The 23,725-nt window shown below is 29.9% G+C and overlaps 1 protein-coding gene across 1 annotated transcript; it reads right to left on the reverse strand.

Moving 5' to 3' along the window:
- Window positions 1–1,860: 1,860 nt before the first annotated feature.
- LOC113509598 (uncharacterized) lies at window positions 1,861–5,755 on the reverse strand. Its single transcript, XM_026892951.3, has 5 exons — window positions 5,641–5,755; window positions 4,429–4,482; window positions 3,271–3,357; window positions 2,349–2,582; window positions 1,861–1,946 (listed from the first exon to the last, which is right to left on the reverse strand). Exons 1-5 carry the CDS (start codon window positions 5,677–5,679, stop codon window positions 1,917–1,919), a joined length of 444 nt encoding a protein of 147 aa, XP_026748752.2. The 5' UTR covers window positions 5,680–5,755; the 3' UTR covers window positions 1,861–1,916.
- Window positions 5,756–23,725: the final 17,970 nt, after the last annotated feature.

Consider the following 23,725-nt stretch of genomic DNA (forward strand, 5'->3'; position numbering starts at 1 on the left):
GCGTAAAACAGAATTCTTGGATACATTATTGAACAAAAATCTTGTTTCAATTGACCTAACAACGACAATGTTGTAAATATATATACAGCTATTTCTATCGTAACAATAGTAGTAGGGGACCTACATGGTCGTAAAATAGATATGTTTATGGATTGCAAAGATTGAGGTAGTTCAGAGTGCGTGAAAATATATAAAACACACACATTAACAAAATTGACGAATTTAATTTATTGAAAGTTGCTTAAAAAAGTATCCAGATGATAAGATAGAAAAACCGTCACTAAATTATAATAGGCCTTCGTTAATGAAAACGAATTAAAATTACTAGGATTGCATAACATAAAAGAAATTGATTCGCCGTCGAAAACATCCAAATAATTACAATCTTTTAGTGTGTCGGATGTCCTCAAGGAGACGTCATCATCACGGTCGGTGAATCAGTGTCAAGTAGAGACGGAACCTTGTACAGCGTAGATAATTGTGCAGGTACAATGAACTAACGATAATGCAGTGTTATTTATATGAATATTCTAAGAGCAATGAAGATAACGCGGTGTACCGCAAGGATTAATAATAGGTCCCACTTTGACCTACAAGCGTTATTAGTTTGCATTTACTATTGAAGGCTTCAATTTTATTGCGAAAGTAATAGGCTCGTAACAATTACAAAAATAATTATGTTGACACAGGTATTAAATTATCCAACATTTTTGAACAGTTTGGAAATTTTACACTATTATGTGACTATGATATATTGGGGAGAAAAGACCTATTGTTAGCAGCATATTCTATCAGATCGACTTGATAGTATATAGATAAAGTTTTGTTATTGTTTGTACATTTATAATTGTAAATTATATTATATTATACATGTATTCGTATTTGTGGGTCTCGTAAGAGGCGACTAAAGGAGTTTAAAGGTCGAGGTAGGAGCAGTAGAGTCCCTCTAAAAACGTCACCGAAGCTTGACTGCGGTTGCTAATCTGCCTGCAACATAGCAACTTCTGGCAAAACTCCCCAAGGGGAAAGGTTATGTTTAGTGAAAGACAGTTAACGGCTGATATGATGATGATGATGATTTACTTACAGATTTTTAATCGTAACTATACATTTGATATGTTGTTATATTTATACAATATTAAGTAACATGTCAGAGAATAATACATTTCTTAATTAACTAGTTATATATGAGAAATCAAATAATATTAATTAATGTCAAATCATCATAATATTTCTTAATAGGCTAAATAATTCATGTGTTAAATTGTTCCAAATGAGAATTTTAATTGGTATTTTGTCAATGTTTTATAATTATAACGTCTTTTCATGGATTATATATTATATAAATAAATTATAAAATATATAATTTTCATAAAAAAAGATCGTAAGCATAATAAAAGTTTCTAAATGTAACATAGACGTAACCTAGTTACTAGAGTGGTCACAGATCTGACAATTTTGATTAGTATATACAGAGTGTTGAACCGTGGAATGAAATGAAGTCCAAGCATAGCATAGCATAGCATAGCATATACTGTCAATATACTGTAGTATATTCGCAGTATATGCTCATATCTATAAGTGATGTCTATCACTTATTAACCATTACCCATTAGACAAACCATCAGTTTCTACACTATTCTAACTTGTATAAAAAATACTATTGTTTTCACATTATCATTAGAGTATAGGAAGGAATCGGTAAATATCTATTGGGATTCAATCATCTAAACGCAATTGTGTTTCTATTGGTATATAATAAGACAATAAGCCTAATGAATAATACATTACAATGGATATTCTTTAATTGATAATGTTGTAATGAGGACAATAGTGAAGTGAATTAAAATGAGTCATACGTTCTTAAATTTATTTATTTTGTGCAGTTTTATTAGTTGAAGTTAGTTTCTCAAATTCTAACACTTCCACGCTGCTTTAGGGCATTTCTGTAAAAAATAAAATGTATTTTGAAATTATATTTGCAGTCAATAAAATATTAATAATAAAACAGATACATCTGGATGGAGCGTCGAATGTCAAAAACGATCCAAGAAAACGATCATTATTAACTGTTCAAATAATTTGGAAAGTATAACAATATAATAATAAAATGACCTTTTTATTCTAACCTTCAACAATTGATTAATACAAATTTAAAAACACCATTTAATCAAACTTGCATTATTTTGTCTCGCATTTAGTTATATTTAGTTTTATTTTTAATATAATTTACGTATATTATATATTTAATTGCTATTAAAAGTGCGCGTAGAATATTATTAATAATACATAGTTTTTGCACCATGTGAATAATGCCTGGACATTTATATTATATATAAATTGTTAACCTTTAGCATTGCAATTCCTGTACAAGTAAATACATCGTACGCCTTGCAGGGCTCGTCTAGGTACTGCCTAATATCTTTATCGACACAATCCTCTATAGCCTTGTTCACAGCACTCGACCAATCTTTGTGTTTATCAGCCCATTGTAGTAAATGGTTTTTATAAACTTCCTTGTTAAGTTTGTTCTGATCGGTTAAAAATCCAGACTTTTCGAATACACACTGTACGTCACGGCACTAAAATGATAAAAACTAGGTATATTATTTAAAAATGGCACTTCTAATATGAAAAAAAAAAATTAAAACTAGCTATGCTACTTCCTGCAGTTTCTCTCGTATCAATTAGAACATAACTTAGATTATATAGGTAGTGTCTGCATACAAATGCTTCTCGAAATTGGGTCAAATTTTTTTATACAATTTTGCGTGATAAATTGTTATGATTGATTCCTTTATAATTTCTATATTTATTTGGTCTTATAAATTCTGCACCTCTTTAATACGTAAAAACTCAATTTATTTCTTAAATAATTAAATACAAATACGTCAAGTACACTATGTGCGTAAGTAACTAATTTGACAATTAGTTGACAAAATGTTGACCCTTTTTTGAGGCTCAATGCTCTATCTATGTAATCTAAGGGACGAAAATATCCCAATATTGAGTATTAAGAATATAGCACATCTGTGAAAGTAATTGCAGCAAATCCATTCAGCTATTTAAGATTCAGTATAAGAAATCATAGAGGACCTACCGGATCCATTTTTATTTTTTTGATGCAATAAAAACTATTCTATCTCTCAAATTGGAGCAAACAATAACAAAATTTTATAAACATTGATTGAGCGATTTCAAAGATTACCGTGAATACATCTTGAGACAAGATTTTTATATATTAAGACTAGTAGTATAGTATTTACTTACAGGGCCTGGTAACTTTGGATTGGAACACTCAGTCAGTGGTTTTGGAGAGCCAAGTTCTGGTATATCACAGCAAGCCGATATTGGTTTCTAAAACAGGAAATGTTTGAAGGCAGAATAAGATGGGAAAAATTAGAACATAAGTAATAAAACAAAAGTTAAATATTTACACCAATAACTATAGCACTTAAGTTATATTTTGTGATAGATATTATATAGCAGGAAATATAATCCAAATATTGAAAGTACAATATTTTTTAATGAGTGTAAATTAAATGGTAGTTCTAATGTAAATATAATGGTGCAGATGAATGCACATTAGTTGACCTATCTAACGAGTTCAACAACAATTAACCACGATGGTTTTGAACCGCGTGGAGGTCGAGCTGATTTGGTATTACTAGCAATGAGGCTATCAGATCTCATTACTACCAATTCTTTTTCTTTCGATAGTTCAACATAATATTTTAAATACATTCTCGGGACTTAATGTAATGAAAAATTTGCAAGTAAATAGTAACTACATTCTTGCTTCGTTATTGCCGACGTTCTGACATGGATTTCACCACGTAGTGGTTACGACAGGATTCGCGTTAAGTCCCGATAGTGTATTTAAAATATGTGTAAACACGTATTGTTTACATTACATTTAAGTTTAAAATTAACTTTAACATTTTAAGTTTTATACTAAAACCAATTTTAATAATATTAGTGTGGAATTATAATAAGTGCCACTCTAGTTACCGGGTACTCAAGCTAGTATACTCTTTGTTATGAATAATTAAGGAAGAAACATTTGGAGACAACCCAGAATACCCAAACCGAGCCAATTTAGAAGAGTTCGTTTCCGAGTTAGACCTATCAGGAATAGAATACTCATTTTATACAAAACAACGTGACCACTGTGCTACAGAAGTCGTTAACTGCCAAAGATTAAAATCGTCTTTGTACATTATGTTGAAAATTAATTGTTCTTAACACTATGTTTGTGTACAGTAAAGAATAAAGAAAGAAAATGGCGAAGAAAACGTATTAGCTACAAATAAAGTAAAATTCCTTCTTATCAAGAAGAAGATTTTAAAAAGCAAATTGGCTATGTCTTACATTGTATATCATTATGCAATACAAAAATGTTTCTTTTTATAAAATTAATTTACTTACTAGAGTTGCTCCTTTCTTTCTAGCTTGTACTTCGATTACATCAGCTTTTACGACCTAAAATTAAATAAACATTAATGTTTATCGTATTATAAATTAGACAAATCATCATCTAAATTTAGTCTACCTGCTTAAATTGGAGAAAACATGGATAAAACTCCTTCAGTGATTCCAAAACTACTATGAATAGACAGAAAAAAAAAATGCTCTGATATTTACAAGTTGTATCTTATAAACTATATATCTTTATTTCAACTAGTGTTTAAAGTTGTAGGCAAAGGAAACTAAGGGAAAGTAAGTATGATTATATAATGTGAGGCAAGAATTACTGTCTAATTCATTAATAATTATTATTTCTTATTACAAATAAATACGATCCATTTTTGCTAGTAACAATTTACTTAAAGTTTGAAGTAACTCTATCACAGTTTGTTAGTGAAATAAAACAAATCACTTTATTCCCTCTATTTTAATTTTAAAAATCCACCTTAGCAAAGTGGTATAATTCCACACAGTATTTTTCAGATTCATAAACAAAGTACGGTTTCTATTTCCACGTCAGATCATATTTGATGTGGATATAGGAAATCGTGTGCCAATGACCTTACATATATCAGTACATTGACTACTTCGTACACTATTATAACTGTCTTTTGTCTTTGTCCACATGCAACGTTGTCAGATGGGTTATTTGATTTCTACCCAAATATGATATGTTTTTTTTTTCAAATTGATATGATGTTATTAATCTCAGTCCAATCAACTTGTAACGGGTTTCCCTATATTTTATGAGCTACGTAAAAGAAACGCTATTCTCTACAACTAATTTCTTCACCTCACGTTACTACCTACATTGATGACACATATACTCTATGAATTTATATATACTACTATGCAGTTTATAAACACCAAAATTAAAAAAAAATCCCAAATTTCTCCACGTCTATTTAATTTTTCCATAAGAATTTCCTTAACAATTTAATTTCACACAAAAAGTTATTACCCAAAAATGCTAAAAATAATCTGGCAACCCTATCCACATGAATAAGGGCTATAGAATGGAACCTTTATGTTAATTCATGATATGTTCCATCTATATTTTAAATATCATTCGAATCAGTTGAGTGTTTAAGCGTAATTAAGCACGTCTAAATATCAACTTTCACATTTATATTAGCAAAAAAATTTTCAAAAAGAGAATATATGTTCACTTACTGATATAATTAAAATTAATGCGAAATATAATTTATTCATTTTTGCACTGTCAATAACACACGACTCTCACTGCACAGGAATGTATGTATATAAACAAACATTTGTGCAGTATTGAGTATATATTATTAGAATTATCATTATAAATAAGAAATTATCAACAATAATGTCAAAGGTGCGACATAACGACATTCAATATAATTATATATCATGTTTTGAAGCAGTTTATCAGTGGAATTAAAAAAGGTAATGAAATATTTGTATTTCTCGAGAAATGGACAGTGAACGCAAAATATTGCGAATGTTACTACAAGTAGAATTGTTTGTAGAGTGTATTCCAAGAAATAGTAACGTTATTAGTTTATTAGAATACATAGTCGATATAAGGAAAACAAAACTTTTTTTTTATAATAATATTGATTGTCGCAAGTTCGATACCCGCATTATATAAATATTTGTAGTTGATTAGTGTTTTTTTTTTACAACACAGGGGGCAAACGAGCATGCGGCTCACCTGATGGTAAGTGACTACCGCCGCCCATGATCACCCACAACACCAGCGGCATTGCAGGTGTGCTGGGTGTGTTTGCTTTTTTAAGCAACATGGCAAACAAACTTCTTCTTCTTCCTACCCTTATCCCAATTATTATTTGGGGTAAACTAATTGTTAAAAATAATAAATTAATGTTTTTTATTATTATATTGTAAATACAGAGATCATTTACATATACCTAAATATATATTTAAGAGTCTTTTTTAAATTGTTTTCTCCCATTTCTTTTGAAATTAGGGAGTTTAATATTTCAAAATAAAATGTATATATTAAAAAGAAATTATCTTTGTGCTCTTTAAGTTTAAACGTCACTTTTAATATAGTATTTTAGAGTAAGAAATACAGATTACTAATTAGTAATATCGCTACTAGTTTTTATTTGCGAGTCGCGATTCGCTTTACCGGGTTAAAGCTGTCATATGTATGTCTCTTGTTTGAAATATAATATGTATGTCGAATTTGATAATTATTAGTTGGCTGGGACAATAAAAACCCAAAAAACAAACAATATATTGTAAGAATAATTTACATTGCACCTGGTTGTTGTGATTTTTGGAAACTAAATATACAAAAGCAACGAAGAGCATGCAAACAAGACAGTCCGATTCGAAAGTGTGCTACAAAATTTACTTACAAGCTCAAAGATGGCGCTACGAGTTGTAAAAGAAACAAATTTTATATTGTTATTTTATTTACTAATTATTGAATATAGATAATTTATTTTATGATAGTATAAATATAATTGACAATGAATTTACTAAGTATTTTTTTAATGATAATGGAATTGTGACCCCGCCTGTGCTAACAGTATACACTGGTGAGGCACCAGTGAGGGACGATAGGGGAAGATGAAGTAGGTCAGTTACCTCATCGAGGCAAAAATTCAACAATAAATCAATCACCTGATAGGGTATATCGTTAGAAATGGGTTTATTAAGCCATTAGGTTTAATAATCTCTTTCCCGCCCAATCGTTGGGTATGGAGACATAATAAGTTAGGTTTTAGGTGATGAGTGTCATAGTATATTCTGTGATGCCCCTGGCGTAGTTTATGTCTATAAGTGATGCTTACTTTTTTCATTATAATTTTTTTATGAATCGACATTATTGCTATGGCGTAATGATTCATTGAATTAAGGTTTCTTGAGTTTTAGGATTCTTTGTGGTCTAACGAATTTTTAAATCACGAAGAATTAAATGACGAGGATCGTCGATGTAATTAAAGCTAAAATAACACTAAAATAGTTTCTTATTTTAGTGTTATTTTAGCTTTACTCATATCGCTTAAATAGTATACATTATTGACAAGATTTATTTAATACAAGAAAAATATCCATTTTATATATTTCAGATCAATGTTCATAAAATTATAATCGGACTTCACTTATGTAAGTTCGTCCAATTGTTCAATTTATTATTATTATGGTTAATTAATAAAATAATACTACACGAAGACATTGGATGCGGAAGTTTATCACACTACCTTATTTTCCAATCGTAGCTAGTTCGTTTCATATGCAAAACAACTGTTTACATAAATTCTTCTGTTTATTTAAGTACATAATTATAACTTCATATTTAATTACTATGTTTAAATTTCCAGTAATAATAAACAACATTAACAATTATTAAAACACTTTAAAGTACTTAGTCTTGACCATTATTTTTACGAGTATAACTAAATATTTCGCAATACTCATATATATATGTTTAACCGACTTAAAAAAGAAGGTTCTCATTTCTGTTGTATTTTTTATGTTTATGTAAGAACTCCGTTACTTATAAACCAATTTGGAAAATTATTTTTTTGTCTAAAAGGATATATTATACTTACAGATTAGTCCCATAGAAATTTTATCAAAATTCTTTGAGTAGTTTAGTTTGTAAAATAAATGTAAGTAGTTTTGCCACAATTGAAGTCGGTTTACTTTGTGGTCAAAATGTGTGTCGGTTTGTGGAACAAAATCTTTTCTTTTTAAGATTTTGTTCCACAACTTTTTAAGATTATATACCTCGTAATACTCCTGTGTATTCATTTAGGTCACTCTTCTGGCATTTTTTTATCTTGTCTCTTGTTATCTTCTTATCTCTTTACCTAATTTTTTTTCACAAATTACCAAACAGCATTATGTAAATAAAAATCCATGTCAACCGTTTTCGTGTGATGTCATGCAAGTTACGAGTAATTCTGTAGGTCATAACTAAAGGCCTAACTTGTTGATGGATAAGCCTGGCTTGTAAAGCTGTGGCCTGATTGAAGCGGTTTTTAATTTTAATTAATAAATGATTATCATTTCAATTTGTTACAAATCCGACGACCGTTTATTTTTTGTCCTAGAGCAGTGATTCTCAACCTTTTTTTTTGTTGCGGCACATATTTAACGATTTCAAAATTTGACGGCACACAAAGAAAAAGATAAAAATTATTTACTTACTACAACACACTGTATAAATAGTTTATGACAAAAATTTTAAATATTTGCAAAATTTGGCGGTACACTTTTAAAATTTGGCGGCACAAGTGCCGCGGCACAGTGGTTGAGAATCACTGTCCTAGAGTGCAGGAACAAACAATTTGGCGCATCTCCTAGTCAGATGGCGTGACGATCGAGGAAAATTGCTAGGAATGATTGGGTGAGTGTGAATAATATATATTTCTACTAATTATGTTAATTTATATTATTAGGTATATTTAACTTTTTTGTATAATATATATTAGTCACTACTACCATCAAACGCTTTTTGTTTTTACCTAATGTTTACCTGTTAGAAAACGCTATACGGCATTAAGATCGCCATTTGTACAAATTTTATTATGCAATAAAAAAGAAATAAACAAATTCAGATTTGAGTAAAATTAATACAAATTAAAAATATTTTATTAATATGAATTTTTTTGTTGTTGTTTCAATTATAAAATTGAAAAAAAAAACAACAGTTGTGTTTCATGTCCGTTCTTCTCAGCCGGATAGTACTTAATAAAAAAAATACTATTAAAAAATACTTATTATTAAATATATTTGAATAAAAATTATTTCTTATTATATTGCTATATATTATTTTTTGTAAATTTCTACTGATTTGGAAATAGCACAAAAACAAAAAAAATCCTTATAATATTTTGGACACTTTTTTGTGATAAAACAAAAAGGGGTATTTACTTGTATTATAATTGTATGTCTAACCGGATTGACTTACGTGTATTTTAGTCGAGAAATTCTCTTCAAGGTTAATATATATTTAGAAATATCAAATAAATGAATAAAATTAATAAATGTTTATGAACATAAATACACAATCGGGACGCCGTACCTACGTACCTGCTTCTTTACTGCCCACGTTTAAATATTACACATATTTTAAACAACGCGAAAGTTTAAAATTAAACGTTTTTTTTTTTGTTTGGTGTTGTGTAATGCCGAATAAATATTTTACTATTTTATTCTAAACATTTGTAAAATTCTTTTCCGCTAGATGGCTAACATACACACTGTAGCTGTACATAGACAATTTACGCCGCTTTTACGCCCAAGAGGCACGCACAAGACGTGCAGTGATCACTTATTGGGCGGCCCATACGGTTTATGTGCCGTAAACCCGACCATTGAACGAGACGAGTGGGATTTGCCAATTATGAGATAAGACGTTGACGCATTTCTGTCACTGTTTGACTATTTGACTAGAAATGATCATTAACATTACACTTTTAGAAGTTATTTACATTAACATATAGGTTAAAATTGTTTTTATTAATAACTTTTTAATAAGTGTTCTACTAGTAAAATTGAATATTTATCTCAGAGAAAATAGGTTAAAAAAAAAGTTTATCAACATTTTTTATTTTTTTATCCTTCTTTATCGATTTTCATTTTTTTGAGAGAAGTGTTCAATTTCACTAGCAAAATATTCTATAAAAGGATGCAAATGATTTTGTTTTCACATTGTATAAAGAAATCACAACATAGGCCTTTTCTAAAGACAGCTATTGAGGAGAGGATTTGTCAGTAGTCGCCATGCTTGGCAGGTGGGTTGGCAACCGCAGTTACGCTTCTGTGAAGTTTTAGGAGGGACGTTGCTGCTCATCTCTCGACCATTAATTTCACTTACAAATGTCAATATATACGATAGCAGTTTGATTTATTCACAGTTTCAAGGGATTGTAGATTTGAGTATTATGTAGTATTATTATGAGTATGGGATTATATATTAATTTCAGCTCGATACCACCACAAGTTTCTGAGAAAAAAGGGTCCTGACAGATCAACAGATAAACAATAAAGTGGTCCTGTACCTACAGATTTCCTTTTTCCTTTTCAGGTACGGAACCTTAAAAATGATATGATGGATCACTATAATAGATATATATATATATATATATATATATATATATATATATATATATATATATATATATATATATATATATATATATATATTAATATAGAAGTCAAAATTGTATTTTTTAGTATTTTTGTCTGTTTATCTGTACGTATGTTTGGTGTTCCGACATCACCCAAAAACTACCGCGCCAAATTGTATTGATGTCATCGAATTTCACAGTTATGGTCAAGTCAATTCAATTTTATTTTCCAGTGTTCCAGAATTGGTCTTTTTTTATTGGTTTTCCTACTTCAGAAATCCACTATATTCATTTGCAGGCAAAAGTTATTCAATTTTATAATAACTAAAAAATAAAATTGCTTCGGAACGAAGGCGCGTACCTCATATGTAGTCAAGGAGATATCTCAACCCCAACTCTTAGATTATATGCACCCATTACATTTACGACTCGTAAACGTACTACAAGAATCGTTACTAGAGACGAGTCAGTAATGTCTTTTTTATATATATAGACATCTGTCTATACATTAATACTGCAAACAAATTCTAGTAATTTAAGATTTTATTAAACTGATATCAAAATAAGGATTTTAATAGATTAAACTAGTGTGGATATAACACAAAGTTACTGGATTAAAGAAATTAATAAAATAAAAAACAGTATTGAGAAAGATATCGTTTAACATATTTACAAAAGTACAGTTGAATTTACAATAGAATACTTTATTTGCTTTGAATAGGTAATGACAAGGTTTTTATACAATACGAGTACATAAACAGTTCCATATTCAGCCAATATTAAGCATGCAAATTATAAATTAAGTCTTTTTTAGAGATTTCATCTTTTTGAAGTTGTTTTAAAATGATGTTTATTTAAATTAATAAAATTATTATTATTTTCATAAGGTAAGGTCTTAATATTTTATCTAAAAAACGTAACGAAAAAAATCCAAATTCAAAAGAAATCAAAAATAAAAAAAAAATTACTTTGGTATATAAAGTACAACAAATGCTATTAATTTTTATTATACTTTATTAGACTACAAGCGGTGTCCTATAGCTTTAAGTGCTTAATTTATAATATAGAGTATCTTATTAAGTTAATGTTGGATAGTTTGTGGTTTATTCTACGAGTATGTGTCAAACTATAATGAAATGTATTCAGACATTTAAGCATAATTAAGTAAAAGCATCTAAGCATCTAAACATTCAAATATCTTAATAAATTCTCACATTAATAGTATTGGTACGTTTGAAACGTTCAAAAAGAGAGCATATTCATTCTTAAAAGATCGGTAGTACACCTGCAATTATTTTGATGTTGCGGGCGGCAGTAATTACTTACCATCAGCTGGGCCGCATGCTACCCCCTACGTTATAAAAATATAAGATTTTAGCTATTTTCATATTCTTTTAACCGTTTGTAAAAACGTCGTAACATTCTTACATAAGCTTTTACGGACATGTCTACTTATATTCCATTTTTCACAGGTCGAAGAGATTTTTAGATTATCTGTCCTTCACGTAGACTAGTTCCGCTGCTGTAAACATTCTTTTATGACAAAATATATTTAATATTTTACAAATACAAGGAGTAAGAAAAATATAAATAAGTATTTAAAATTATTCATATCAATTGTACTTAAATACGAATTTGTTTATATTTAAACATTTTAAAATGTTTTTATAAATTATTTACCAGAGGGAGACTTTGTACAAAAGTCGTTTTCTTGGGCACTTCTATCCCATTCGTGTTTCTACTATGAAGTAGTTGTATTTACATGACTGTGTTTCAGTTTGAAGAGTGGGATATGGCAGTGAATTTACAGGGTACAGAGGAATAACACCTGAATCCTTAGGAATGGCAACGCATGGGGGGTATCATGGGCGAAACAGTATATTCTGTTATGTCCATGGTACTGCTCATGTCTATAGGCGACGGTTACCACTTTCCATTAGCTGAGCTGTCACCTTGTTTGCCATTCTAAGTTGCATAAAAACAAAAAAAGAATTATTTTAAGTACTTATTTTAAACATATTATATTACAGTTCTTGAAAGAATTAGGGGATGAAATGATGATGATGATTAAAAATAGTTTCGATTTTTTCCTTCTTTTTTAAGAAATTTGGAATAAGTAAATAAGCTTACGGTCCATTTGATAGTAGGCATGAAAATAAACATAATAGAAAATAAAAATTTTGGTTATCAGGAAAAATAGATTTATCCGGTTAATCTAGAACTGCTCGTTTCGTTTTACAATAGACTATCCATTACTGTTAACTGTCCTATAATAGTGTAACCTTATGGTTTTAAAAATAAGGGACAGAGATTAAAAATAAGAAAGAAGGGCCAGAAAAGGCGCTTTACCCGAACCTACACAACTATATACTTATGACAATTTCATATAACTGGCATATCTCATGCTACTGAGTACTTAATAAACTTGAAAGTGATATTGTTTTCTGAAATATGAATAAACTTACCACGACAACAAATAATTAGATAATGACACAAGAAATTTCCTTTAAAAATTAAAAGGGGACGTAGAAAGAGTAAACACGTTTTAAATCCGACCGTGAACTTATTAAAGCGTTGGTCATTTGATCTTGAGGTGTTGAGTGTATTCGTATGTGAGACGTGGGCGCCACTCATCTCACTCCTATCATGTATGTCTCCTTTTGTTTGCTCGTCGTCTCGCGGCCTGTAGACGCCAGTTGGATAGGTTAGAAAAAATAGTACTAAGTTTTCGTGTGGGAGGGAGAAGGAATTGTTAGTATTGGGAACTAGCAATCCCATTGCTAGCAATTTTGCCCTGTCATGTCGAACTCTACGCAGTTTACCCTGGAAATCAGCGTGGTTAATTTTTGACTAACCAGCTTTCATTCTCACCTATTTCACCTGATGCTTTACCAGCATATACGGTAGCGCAGAAGGGTTACCTTATTATTACCATTTTTTAAAAAAGTACTCGTATGAGTTTTTGTTATTAAAAATAATATAACTCCAGAAATAGAATGAGAAATTTTAATCGAGTTACAGTGTATAATTAAATGCGAAGGTATATTAAACAGAACGATAAGGATAAGCAATACAGAGCAGAAATCTTATAATAGTTTGGATAGACATTTTGGATAAAGGACTCCAAATTTATCTATGACACTTCCATTGTTCTAAGTCCTTTTATCTGTTTGCAGCGATTTCCTATTTCTACAATTCTGATACTTACTCAGAATTGTAGAAATATCTTAGTCAATATCTTAAAATATATATATATGTTTTATAAAAGATGGAAGGTGCACCTGCCTATATTAATGGTATAAATGTAGAGCACCAGTGGAAGATAAAACTATGGAAAGAAAGAAAAAAAATATTTTTATTGAAGTAAACTTAGATTAAAGCATTTTTTGAATAGTCATTTTTCATTACCGTCCATTCAGAACGCAATTTCAGCTAAGAAGAACGAGCAAGAAACTCAGCTGTTGCTTTTTTTCAAAAAGTTTAACTATAAATGATAATGAATATGTGTGAATACAAACTACTAAGCAGTATCAGATTATAAAATTATATTTTTTATTATTGCAATTTAAAATTATTATTAGAGAATAATGTCAGGCACTGCTTATGTCTATAGGCCACGGTTGCAACTTTCCAGGTGCGCTGTCAGCTTGTTTGTCATTCCAAGCTGTACGAGTATAAGAAAGCTCAGTTAGCCCTTCGATGTAAATTTAGTAAATTAATCACGATGATTTTCAGGAGTGACCGTGTTAAAGTTGACTTAACACATTACATTAAGATATTGCTAGCATAATGAAATAGTGTCTAAATTACTATGTTAACACTGAAATATTATAACACCAGAGGGAGACTTTGTACAAAAGTCGATTGCTTGGGTACCTCTGTCTCATTCGTGTTTCAACTGTAAAGCAGTTGTGTTTGCATGGCTGTGTTTCAGTTTGAAGGGTGGGATATGGCGTGAATTTACTGGGTACAGAGGAATAACACATGATTCCTCAGGAATGGCAACGCATGGTGTGTATCATGGGCGAAACAGTATACTCTGTTATGTCCATGGTACTGCTCATGTCTATAGGCGACGGTTACCACTTTCCATCAGGTGGGCCGTCAGCTTGTTTGCCATTCTAAGTTGTATATATATATATATATATATATATATATAGAATAAAATTCTTTATACATATAATTAATACTTATTGTTTATATTATAATTACTGGGCGTGGGTCTTTCATCGTAAGAACTAAGTTCGTTAATACTAGGCTAATACCCTCCGCATTGTTTTTTTGTTAGTTGGGTGGATTAGTAATTTTTATTTTAATATTTTCTTTCTTGTTTTTTGCCTCGTTCCATTTGTCGTACTTGCCAGGTTGTTGGGCACGAAATAGTGTGATACGTAATACTCCTACGCCGTCCCCATGTGTGTCTTCTATAAAACTGATCCAGTTGTTTTGATATCGTATCGATCAAATTCGGCGAACATCTGCCTCTAACAAGGGTATATTACAAACCATTATTTTCAAAGAAGTTCAAAGGAACAACATTACAACTCAAATTATAAGGAAGTTTTACCTATCTGTATTTCCAAATCTCTATTGTGAGTATTATTGTTGTTTAATTTCTAAAAATACTTCACTACCCTACCGTTGCTAATGTTGTAAATGTGAAAATGAGTTTGTTTGTTTTCTCTTAGCGCCTTAATGGCTTAACCAATCACTTACCACCAGGTGAGGCCCATGCTCGTTTGCCCCCTGTGTTGTAAAAAAAAAACGTACAATATGAGATGGAAAAGGACATAGGCTACTTTTTGTCCGGTCAGTGAACATAATCCGGTTACGCAAAGTCGTGGTTAATAACTATTAGCATTATAATTCTTTTGTTATCTCTTAGCATCTTACCGACTTAGCAAATTGTTATGAACGACTACTCTTCATCATAATCAATCAATATATTTCTATTCGACGCAGACAAAACCTAGTAGCATAGTAATAATTTAATATGTTAATGGAGTAAATATTTACTACTAATCATCTTTATTTTAGTATTAATACTAAACTTAATATTAACGTGATTTTAAATATCAACAAATTTTGACGAAAATTTTTGACGTAATATCAAAAGTTATCGATATTATAAAATTACATTATTGTTTCAGTGTTATTTTATTAGTTTTTGCGAAATTCATAACTGTAATATTTTGGAGGGAACAATAAAATATTTTTTTTAATGAGTGATAATGAAATTATTACCCCACCTGCAAAATTACTAATAATACGCTGGCAGGGCATCAGTGATAGATGACAGATGAGGATGAAATAGGTCAGTTTTTTTAATAGATGATAATGGAATGGTAGCCCCGTCTGCGCTAACGGTATACGCTGACCGTGATGGGCTAACTGACCGACGCAGGTCAGTTAGCCCATCGTGATAATTTCCACTAGAAGTAATCACGATGGTTTCCAGTAGAACCGCGTGGAGGTCGACCTGATAGAGTATGTTGCTAGCAATAGGTTAGTTAGATTAGGGTATATTGCTAGAAATGGGACTGTTAGGCCTACATTACTAATAATCTTTTCTCAGCATTCATTACATCTTATATTTTTTTTATACAACTTAGAATGGCAAACAAGCTGACGGCCCACCTGATGGAAAGTGGTAACCGTCGCCTATAGACATGAGCAGTACCATGGAAATAACAGAGTATACTGTTTCGCCCATGATACCACCATGCGTTGCCATTCCTGAGGTTCAGGTGTTATTCCTCTGTATCCTGTAAATTCACGCCATATCTCACCCTTCAAATCGAAACACAGCCATGCAAACATAACTGCTTCACGATTGAAACACGAATGGGACAGAGGTACCCAAGCAATCGATTTTTTACAAAGTCTCCCTCTGGTTTCAATTGTAAATATTTGTAAAAAAATTGTATCACGTGCGTAGATTTATACTTATATATTTAGACATATAAAGTAGAATTTCAGATAACATTTCAATGCCGTTACATCTCGGCTGTAACGTTACCTGTTAAGTATAATATTATGTTCTGATAAGATAGTTTCGGTGTATTGCTTGACTTTTATAGGGAATCGTTGTGAATTTTCATATAGGTATGTATACTATTCTACCTTAAACAACTATAAGAGCGAGTGAGTTTCCTGTCTAACTACCTACTTGGAACAATATTCAGTATCTTTTAGTAAACAGACTTAATATTAAATATTTGAGATTGTTTGTTATGTAAATTATGCAGTTTAAATCTATTTTTGAATTTCTGTGGGTACAGTTCACAAAGAATATTATATATTAAATTAAAACGTATAATGTGTCTAACTTTATAAAATAATCGAACTATTCAATTGTACATTATATCCTCTTTCAAACACCCAACTTCTGTTTCACCGATCGTTACAAACTTTAGGAAAATCATTTTATACTTGAAGCCTGTTATAAAAATATTTTTAAATTTTCATACTTATTATAACACTAAATGTAATCGTGACTTTGTCCACGTGATTGAGATATGTAAATTGATTAGAGTACATAGTAGTCTGTGTCAGTCTTTATTGCTACGTCTTAACGGCTCAACCAATTGATATATATATATATATATATATATATATATATATATATATATATATATATATATATATATATATATATATATATTAGCATTTAATTGTCCACTGTTGAACATAAGCCTGTCTTTGGGGGGTTTTGCCAGTAGTTGCCACGCTTTAGAGATGTTTTAAGAGAGACACTGCTGCCCATCCCTCGCCTTCCCTTAATCGCCTCTTACCCACGGGAAAGAAGGGAGTAGCCTATTCTATGCCGGGACAACATGGCCGTAATACAATATCTACGTACTGGTTCAAAAACAAATATTTTAAAAGTCTATTATTGAAAAAATAATATTGAACAACAGATTTTAAATATATTTGAAAATAGATATCCGACCGACATGGGGAATATCGAAATTGGTGATCTTTTTTCCAATCTTCAAATGAATTTAAGACATCGAATCGGTATTCATATTACCCACGCTTACCAAGAAATAATAAACAAACTCATTTTCCCATTTTTAATATTAGTATACATTCATATTACGGCCCGTTATGGTTCATTGATGATGAATGAGTCTGAATAAATTGTATAATATTCTTGTATTGATTTTATAATAAACCAAGACCTGTTAAACTTAACAAAAAATAATAATAACATCACTGCCAAAAAGTTCTCGAGAGTAGTGTTGTTATTAAATTTATGTAAACTTTGCATTTTTTCTTTAATAACACACGGTTTCCTTTTAAAGTTATTTTAAAAAGGTGAAACTTCTTAATCCGATGATATTTATCTCTTCTAATATTATGAAGCCCGTTCGTGTGAACAGGCCACCCCTTTCTTTCACGTGGGTGTCATAAGAGGCGACTAATCCCTTTATGGTCAAGCAGCAGCTTCCCTCTTAAAACATCCCCAAAACTTACCTGTGATTGCCAGTCCGCCTGTTAAGCGTGGTATCTGACAAAGCCCCCTTATGGGGGAAGCCTGTGTTGAGCAATGGACAATTAAAGACTGATGATAATTCACTGTTTGATTGCGGCTTCTTTATTGGTCGTGTGGTCCCGGCATAGAATAGGCCATCTCTACTTATCTCGTGGCTCATAAAAGCCGACTAAGGAGGGCAAGGGATGTACAGCAGCGTCCCTCTTAAAAACATCTCTAAAGCCTGATTGCGGTTGCCATTCTACCTGCCAAGCAACAACAGGTAAAACCCCCCAAGAGGGAGGCTTATTTTCAGCAGTGGACGGTTGGGGGATGACGTTGATTGTGGCTTCTTGATAATTTTCATTACAACGACTATATTATTCAAAATATTTTTGTTTCCGCTGATTAGAATGTTTTTATTTAATTCCACTGCCTTTAAACAAAATAATTCTTTTGACCAACCAGTGATAAGAACTTTCGCAAAATAACATTTACTTCAGTATAATATTTTACTAAATATTTGTACTTTGTTCCACTGTCTCTACCCGGGACAGGTCGCGTGTATAAATAATAAAATGTTTTAATTATTTCTACACGCGACTGGTCCCGTATTTAAAAAAAAAAAATAGATTTTTTTATATACGCCCGACTTAATGGTTGAGGGATCGGCAACAGCGTTCCTCTTAAAACATTACCAAAGCCTAACTAAGATTGCCAACCCGCCTACCAAGCGTGGCAACTACTAGAAAAATCCCCCAAAGGGGACAATTATGTTCAGCAGTGGACAGTTAAAGACTGATATGATGATAATACTTAATGGGATATTCATGCTATATGACCGCATTTCGTAAGGCATATTAGGAGCCAACGTCACTTGGAATAATTTAGTTTGTTATTGATGTTTCCATATTTATTCTTAAAAATGTATAAAGATAAATAGCAAATCGAATATAACTGTGATTTTTTGTTTTTCTCTCTTGAATAAAGTTTGTATTGTATATATGTATAATATTGTGTATAATACTGAACTGTGATACACCTATTGTGCAGTGATTTGTATTTTATTTTACTCCCATATTGGTGCAGTGTTAATTTTGTTAAGAGAGTTATAATAAACAATTACAAACGTTACGTATATCAAGAGAAAAAAACCAATATCGAATTGAAAAATTCTTACTGAAAACGCAACAAAAAATGTGACATTTAGATACCTAATTATAATTCGTAAAATTGAAATGCAAACTATGTTAGTCGTATTCCGGGTCCGATTAGGGCGGTGGGCGGCATAGGGCGGCGGCGCTAACGGCGTATATAAACCGAACGCCGGCAGGGCGGCACAACACTTGTTGCCGACAGTCGCGAGCGTCGCTGTTGCCAGAACTACATCCCAACTACAGGTAAGTTTTATGAACATTATTAAACTTGGCGATAGTCTTAATTTTTTCTCGGATCTTTTTATGTAAAAGCATAAGTGTGTGTTACGATAATAATGATTTAAAAATGGAATGATATCTTTTTTTTTATTTAAACTTTATAATTTTTACATTTTTAAAGGTTTCGTAAATATAAATTAAATACATTTAATTAAAAACAATTTAATGTGATAAATAATGTACATTCGGATTTTTATCAATACAGATTTAATAAAAAAAAAATTGTTATATTATCATTATATTTACTATAATTACAATGATAATATAAACGACAAAAGTACGAGAATTTATTAATGTAAGTAAATTTCTGTTATTTCATATTATATATATATTTCGCATATTTCTATTATTGGTATTGCATTAGAAATTTTTACGTCTGAATATTTAAAATAATTAATTATACGGGAAATTTTCAGCAAAAATAATGCGATTGAAGTCCATTGAATTGTGTTTATCTCGTTATCATTACTTTTTGACCTCCAGAAATGTGACCTCAGTATAAAATAATAAACAAAAGGTCTCTTCTTTCGCACGAAAAAGTAAGGAACATAATCTTCCTTAAGTAGTTCGTAAACTCCTTTACTTTGGACTTTTGTTTTTCTTATACGGTTTTTTAGATTAATAACTTTTCAAATTGCTATTAAAATGTAATAAATAAATGTCTCTCAAGTTGTCATAAAAAGGAAATAGCAAAAAGAATATAGGCGATGTTAATATTGACATTTATATATGTAAATATAAGGAAATTAAAAAGAGAAGTTAAAAAAGATGAGAAATTTCTACTGGATTTCATTATTTGCTCATCATCTCTACATCTTAATTGGCAATTTAATTATGTTACATGACATCGGTGAATACAGCTTAGTCGTCAAATTATTTATATAATTTAATGAAATAAATAAATAAATATAACAGACTAAACCATATTAATATTGTTGTTAACATACAATTTATATGTAAGTCTAAGTATACAATATAAACAAAAGGACAGAATAGTTTTCCGTAGATTAAAATGTATGTAACTATATAGTGACAGGAATGTAAATAAAATTTAAGTAGGAAAGATAAAACCAAATTAACTATAGTTTCCTTTTAGGTGAAAACATGGGTATAGTACATTATTAAATGAGTGGAGAAATAGAGTATATAATTAAGTGTGAATTTCAAATTTAATTTTTACTCCATTGGTGTTTATATGACAGTAAATTTATTACTGTTACTTACTCCGGGCACTGAGCTCGCAGCCATACAGGTTTTTATTTAATTTTATAAAAACATAAAAAAGAAATGTGCCCTTCTATATATACTAGTTTTTTTTTCTAAATAGCTACATTACAACTTATATTCTTTTTTTAAATTTTCAAAAACGAAAGGACTGTCAAAAGAAGATTCGGGTTAAATACAGGCTATGTCTTTTAACAACTGCTCTAAAGTTGCTGTAAATTCACAATAGAGCCAATTTCCCTTTCACCAAGCTCTGTAATTAATTAGAAATAATAATTACAATAAAATTAATGGAGCAACGTAGCCTAGTGGTTCACTGTTCTAACTTACAAGCGAGGTCATTAGTTAGACATTGACTGTAAATAATTCTATAATTAAATTAAATTTTCTGATAATTTTTTATTACAGTAAACATTTTTATAATCCTAAATTCTAATAAAGAAAATACTTCAATTTTTTCAATTGATAAAGTTGTTTTTATTATTAACATATAATAGCAATTATATTCGACTAAAACATTCGTTCTAATTCTTACCTAATTCTATATAATCAAATTTGAGTTTTTTTTTATACGTGGCAAACAAGCATATGGCTCACCTGATGGTAAGTGGAGATGGTAAGCCTATGAACACTAGCAATACCAGAGATATTACGCGCGCGTTGTCGACCTTGAAGAAACATCTTTACCCCCCTTTTAAAGAACCTCATGCTGTAGTTTCTTGGGAAAACCTCAGCAGGGAGCTCATTCCTTGAGTTAAACTATATCACATTCAATATATTTAAGATTCTAATCTAGTTTCATGATATTTTTGATGTGTTACAATTATAGCTTAATTTTACTAATAGAATAAAATTGTAACAAAACGATGTCTGTATATGGAAGATATTGAAGAAAAATTGATATGAAGGGTCTTAATAAGAGCAAAGGGAAAGAGAAGTCGAAACAATATTTATATATTAATAATATAATTATTAATAAATATAATTATTAATAATTAATAATAAATATAATTATTTTTTTAGAAATTTTGTCTGTCTGTCTTTTTGTTCCGGTATCACGCAAAAACTACTACATCAAATTAGTGATGCGGTTTTTATCGGAATTCATTGTTCTGTTCTTGGACGTCTAACTTAAAAACTTAAAATACTTTGGTTTATCTTGATACGTCATCCAGAAGTAATCAATTTAATTGGTTTTCCTATTTTTGAAATCTACGAGTACGAAGTAGCAGGCAAATACCTACTAATAAAGAATTATTAAAATTTCCTTTGTAAAAATATAAATAATATATAAATAATTTTATTATTAAATAATATTTAACAACTACTAAAACTTATTTACATATATCTAATTAATAAGACTTGAATGAACTTACAATTTTCCAATAAATATTTCAACTTTATAGGAACATTTCATTAAATTCTCTTAAATATATGAATGGTTAAAAATTTACATTTTTTTAATCTTAAAAATAATATTATTACAATATAATACTGGCATTATTTCTAAATACTGATCTATTTAATATTTGGATTAAAACTATTATTAAATTTCCTTTTCAAACAACCGTGTTATTTTTATTACAGTAACTGCTTATTTCAAAACCTACACTTAATACGTACAGTAAATACTGTTTTAAGTACTTCTAATGTAATATTATTATATTACAAGTACTTAGTAGTATAATATTTGTGAAAGATAATTTACCAGGTTTATTAATTTCATCAAAATAATCTCCTTAATTATGTGGTTCTCAAGTATAACATAATTTAGTATATTTTATACTCAAGTGAAAAATCTTCATATACTACTATTTATTATTTTTATTATGTATGAAAAGATTGATGAATGTGGAAGAAGCGAAAGAGGTTTGTTTGAATCGAAGCATTTGGCGTTCCATTGTTTCTGCCTACCCTAATGGGAGACAGGCATGACAGATATGTATGTATGTATGTATTATTTTTAAGTAAATAAATTTTAGCTTAAGATTTTCTTAGTAGATAAATATTATAAATTTCTAAAATCATCTTAGTGGACACTATATTTCCATATTGACATTATTTATAATATCTGTTAAGTTTCAAATAATTTTATTTAAATATAGTATACGTATTATATTAATCATTATAAACTAGAACATTAACACATTAAAAAAAATCTATTTATGGTTTATAGATGAGGCGAATTAACGTGATCGTTTAGGTAAACTATGATAATTTACTTGAGTTATCTCACTATCTTTTTTAAACCATAAACCATGCAACGCGAAGGTCTAAAAGTAAATGAACGAATGAATAATCTGTTATTGAAATTTGGAATATATGAAATATTAGAAAATATTTAAACTGCACTAATGCCGACAGTATAATTTTATTATTTTCTTTAAAAATAAGGTAAACTTTTTACGTAGCATCCTAGACTTATCCGCTAGAATCTATCTAGAAATGGTAACCGTCGTCTATAGATTTGAACAGCATAATGGTCATCACAGAACACACACAGTAATATCTGACTTATTTGATGTATAAGTTACATCTCTACAAGATGCAAGAATATCACACTAATATTGTGAAAAGGGAAGTTATTCCTTACAAATATGGGTCAAAATATAAAAACGATTTCGATCTTTAGGGTCACGTGTTCCATTTATGATTTATAAGTTATTTACTTTCACGACCAGTATTAGTAGATTTCACATTCTTCTATTTCCCTTCCTGTTACACCTCTCAATATTAATGCATTCCAGGCGAACACATACATACGTGATATGTCAACATATTTTTATTTATAATTACACCTCTCCATCTAAAGGTTGCCGGGAATAGATTACTTTTGTCAATATGTTTTCTCAGTGTGATTTTTGTTGTAATATTTCTTTGTGTTTCTACTAACTGCTGTAATCTTTTAGAGCGAATAATAAAGATTATCTATCGATCAAGATATCTACTAATATTATTATTATTATTTTGAGAGAGTAACAATATTGAGGTTTATGTATTTGTGAGGAAACCATAAAGTGCTTTTATTTATTTTCTTT

The sequence above is a fragment of the Galleria mellonella genome, unplaced genomic scaffold, assembly GCF_026898425.1.
Source record: "Galleria mellonella isolate WM207_F2 unplaced genomic scaffold, CSIRO_AGI_GalMel_v1 utg57, whole genome shotgun sequence".
In the NCBI taxonomy this organism is placed as follows: Eukaryota; Metazoa; Arthropoda; class Insecta; order Lepidoptera; family Pyralidae; genus Galleria; species Galleria mellonella.

Bases quoted from the DNA above. Each gene is read 5' to 3' on its own strand.
- LOC113509598 (XM_026892951.3), bottom strand. From the start codon at position 5,679: ATGAATAAATTATATTTCGCATTAATTTTAATTATATCA. The intron at 2,583-3,270 runs GTAAGTAAATAC...TTATCATTTTAG, and splicing joins ATCCAAAGTTACCAGGCCCT to TGCCGTGACGTACAGTGTGT. The intron at 1,947-2,348 runs GTTAACAATTTA...TATTTTTTACAG, and splicing joins CAGGAATTGCAATGCTAAAG to AAATGCCCTAAAGCAGCGTG.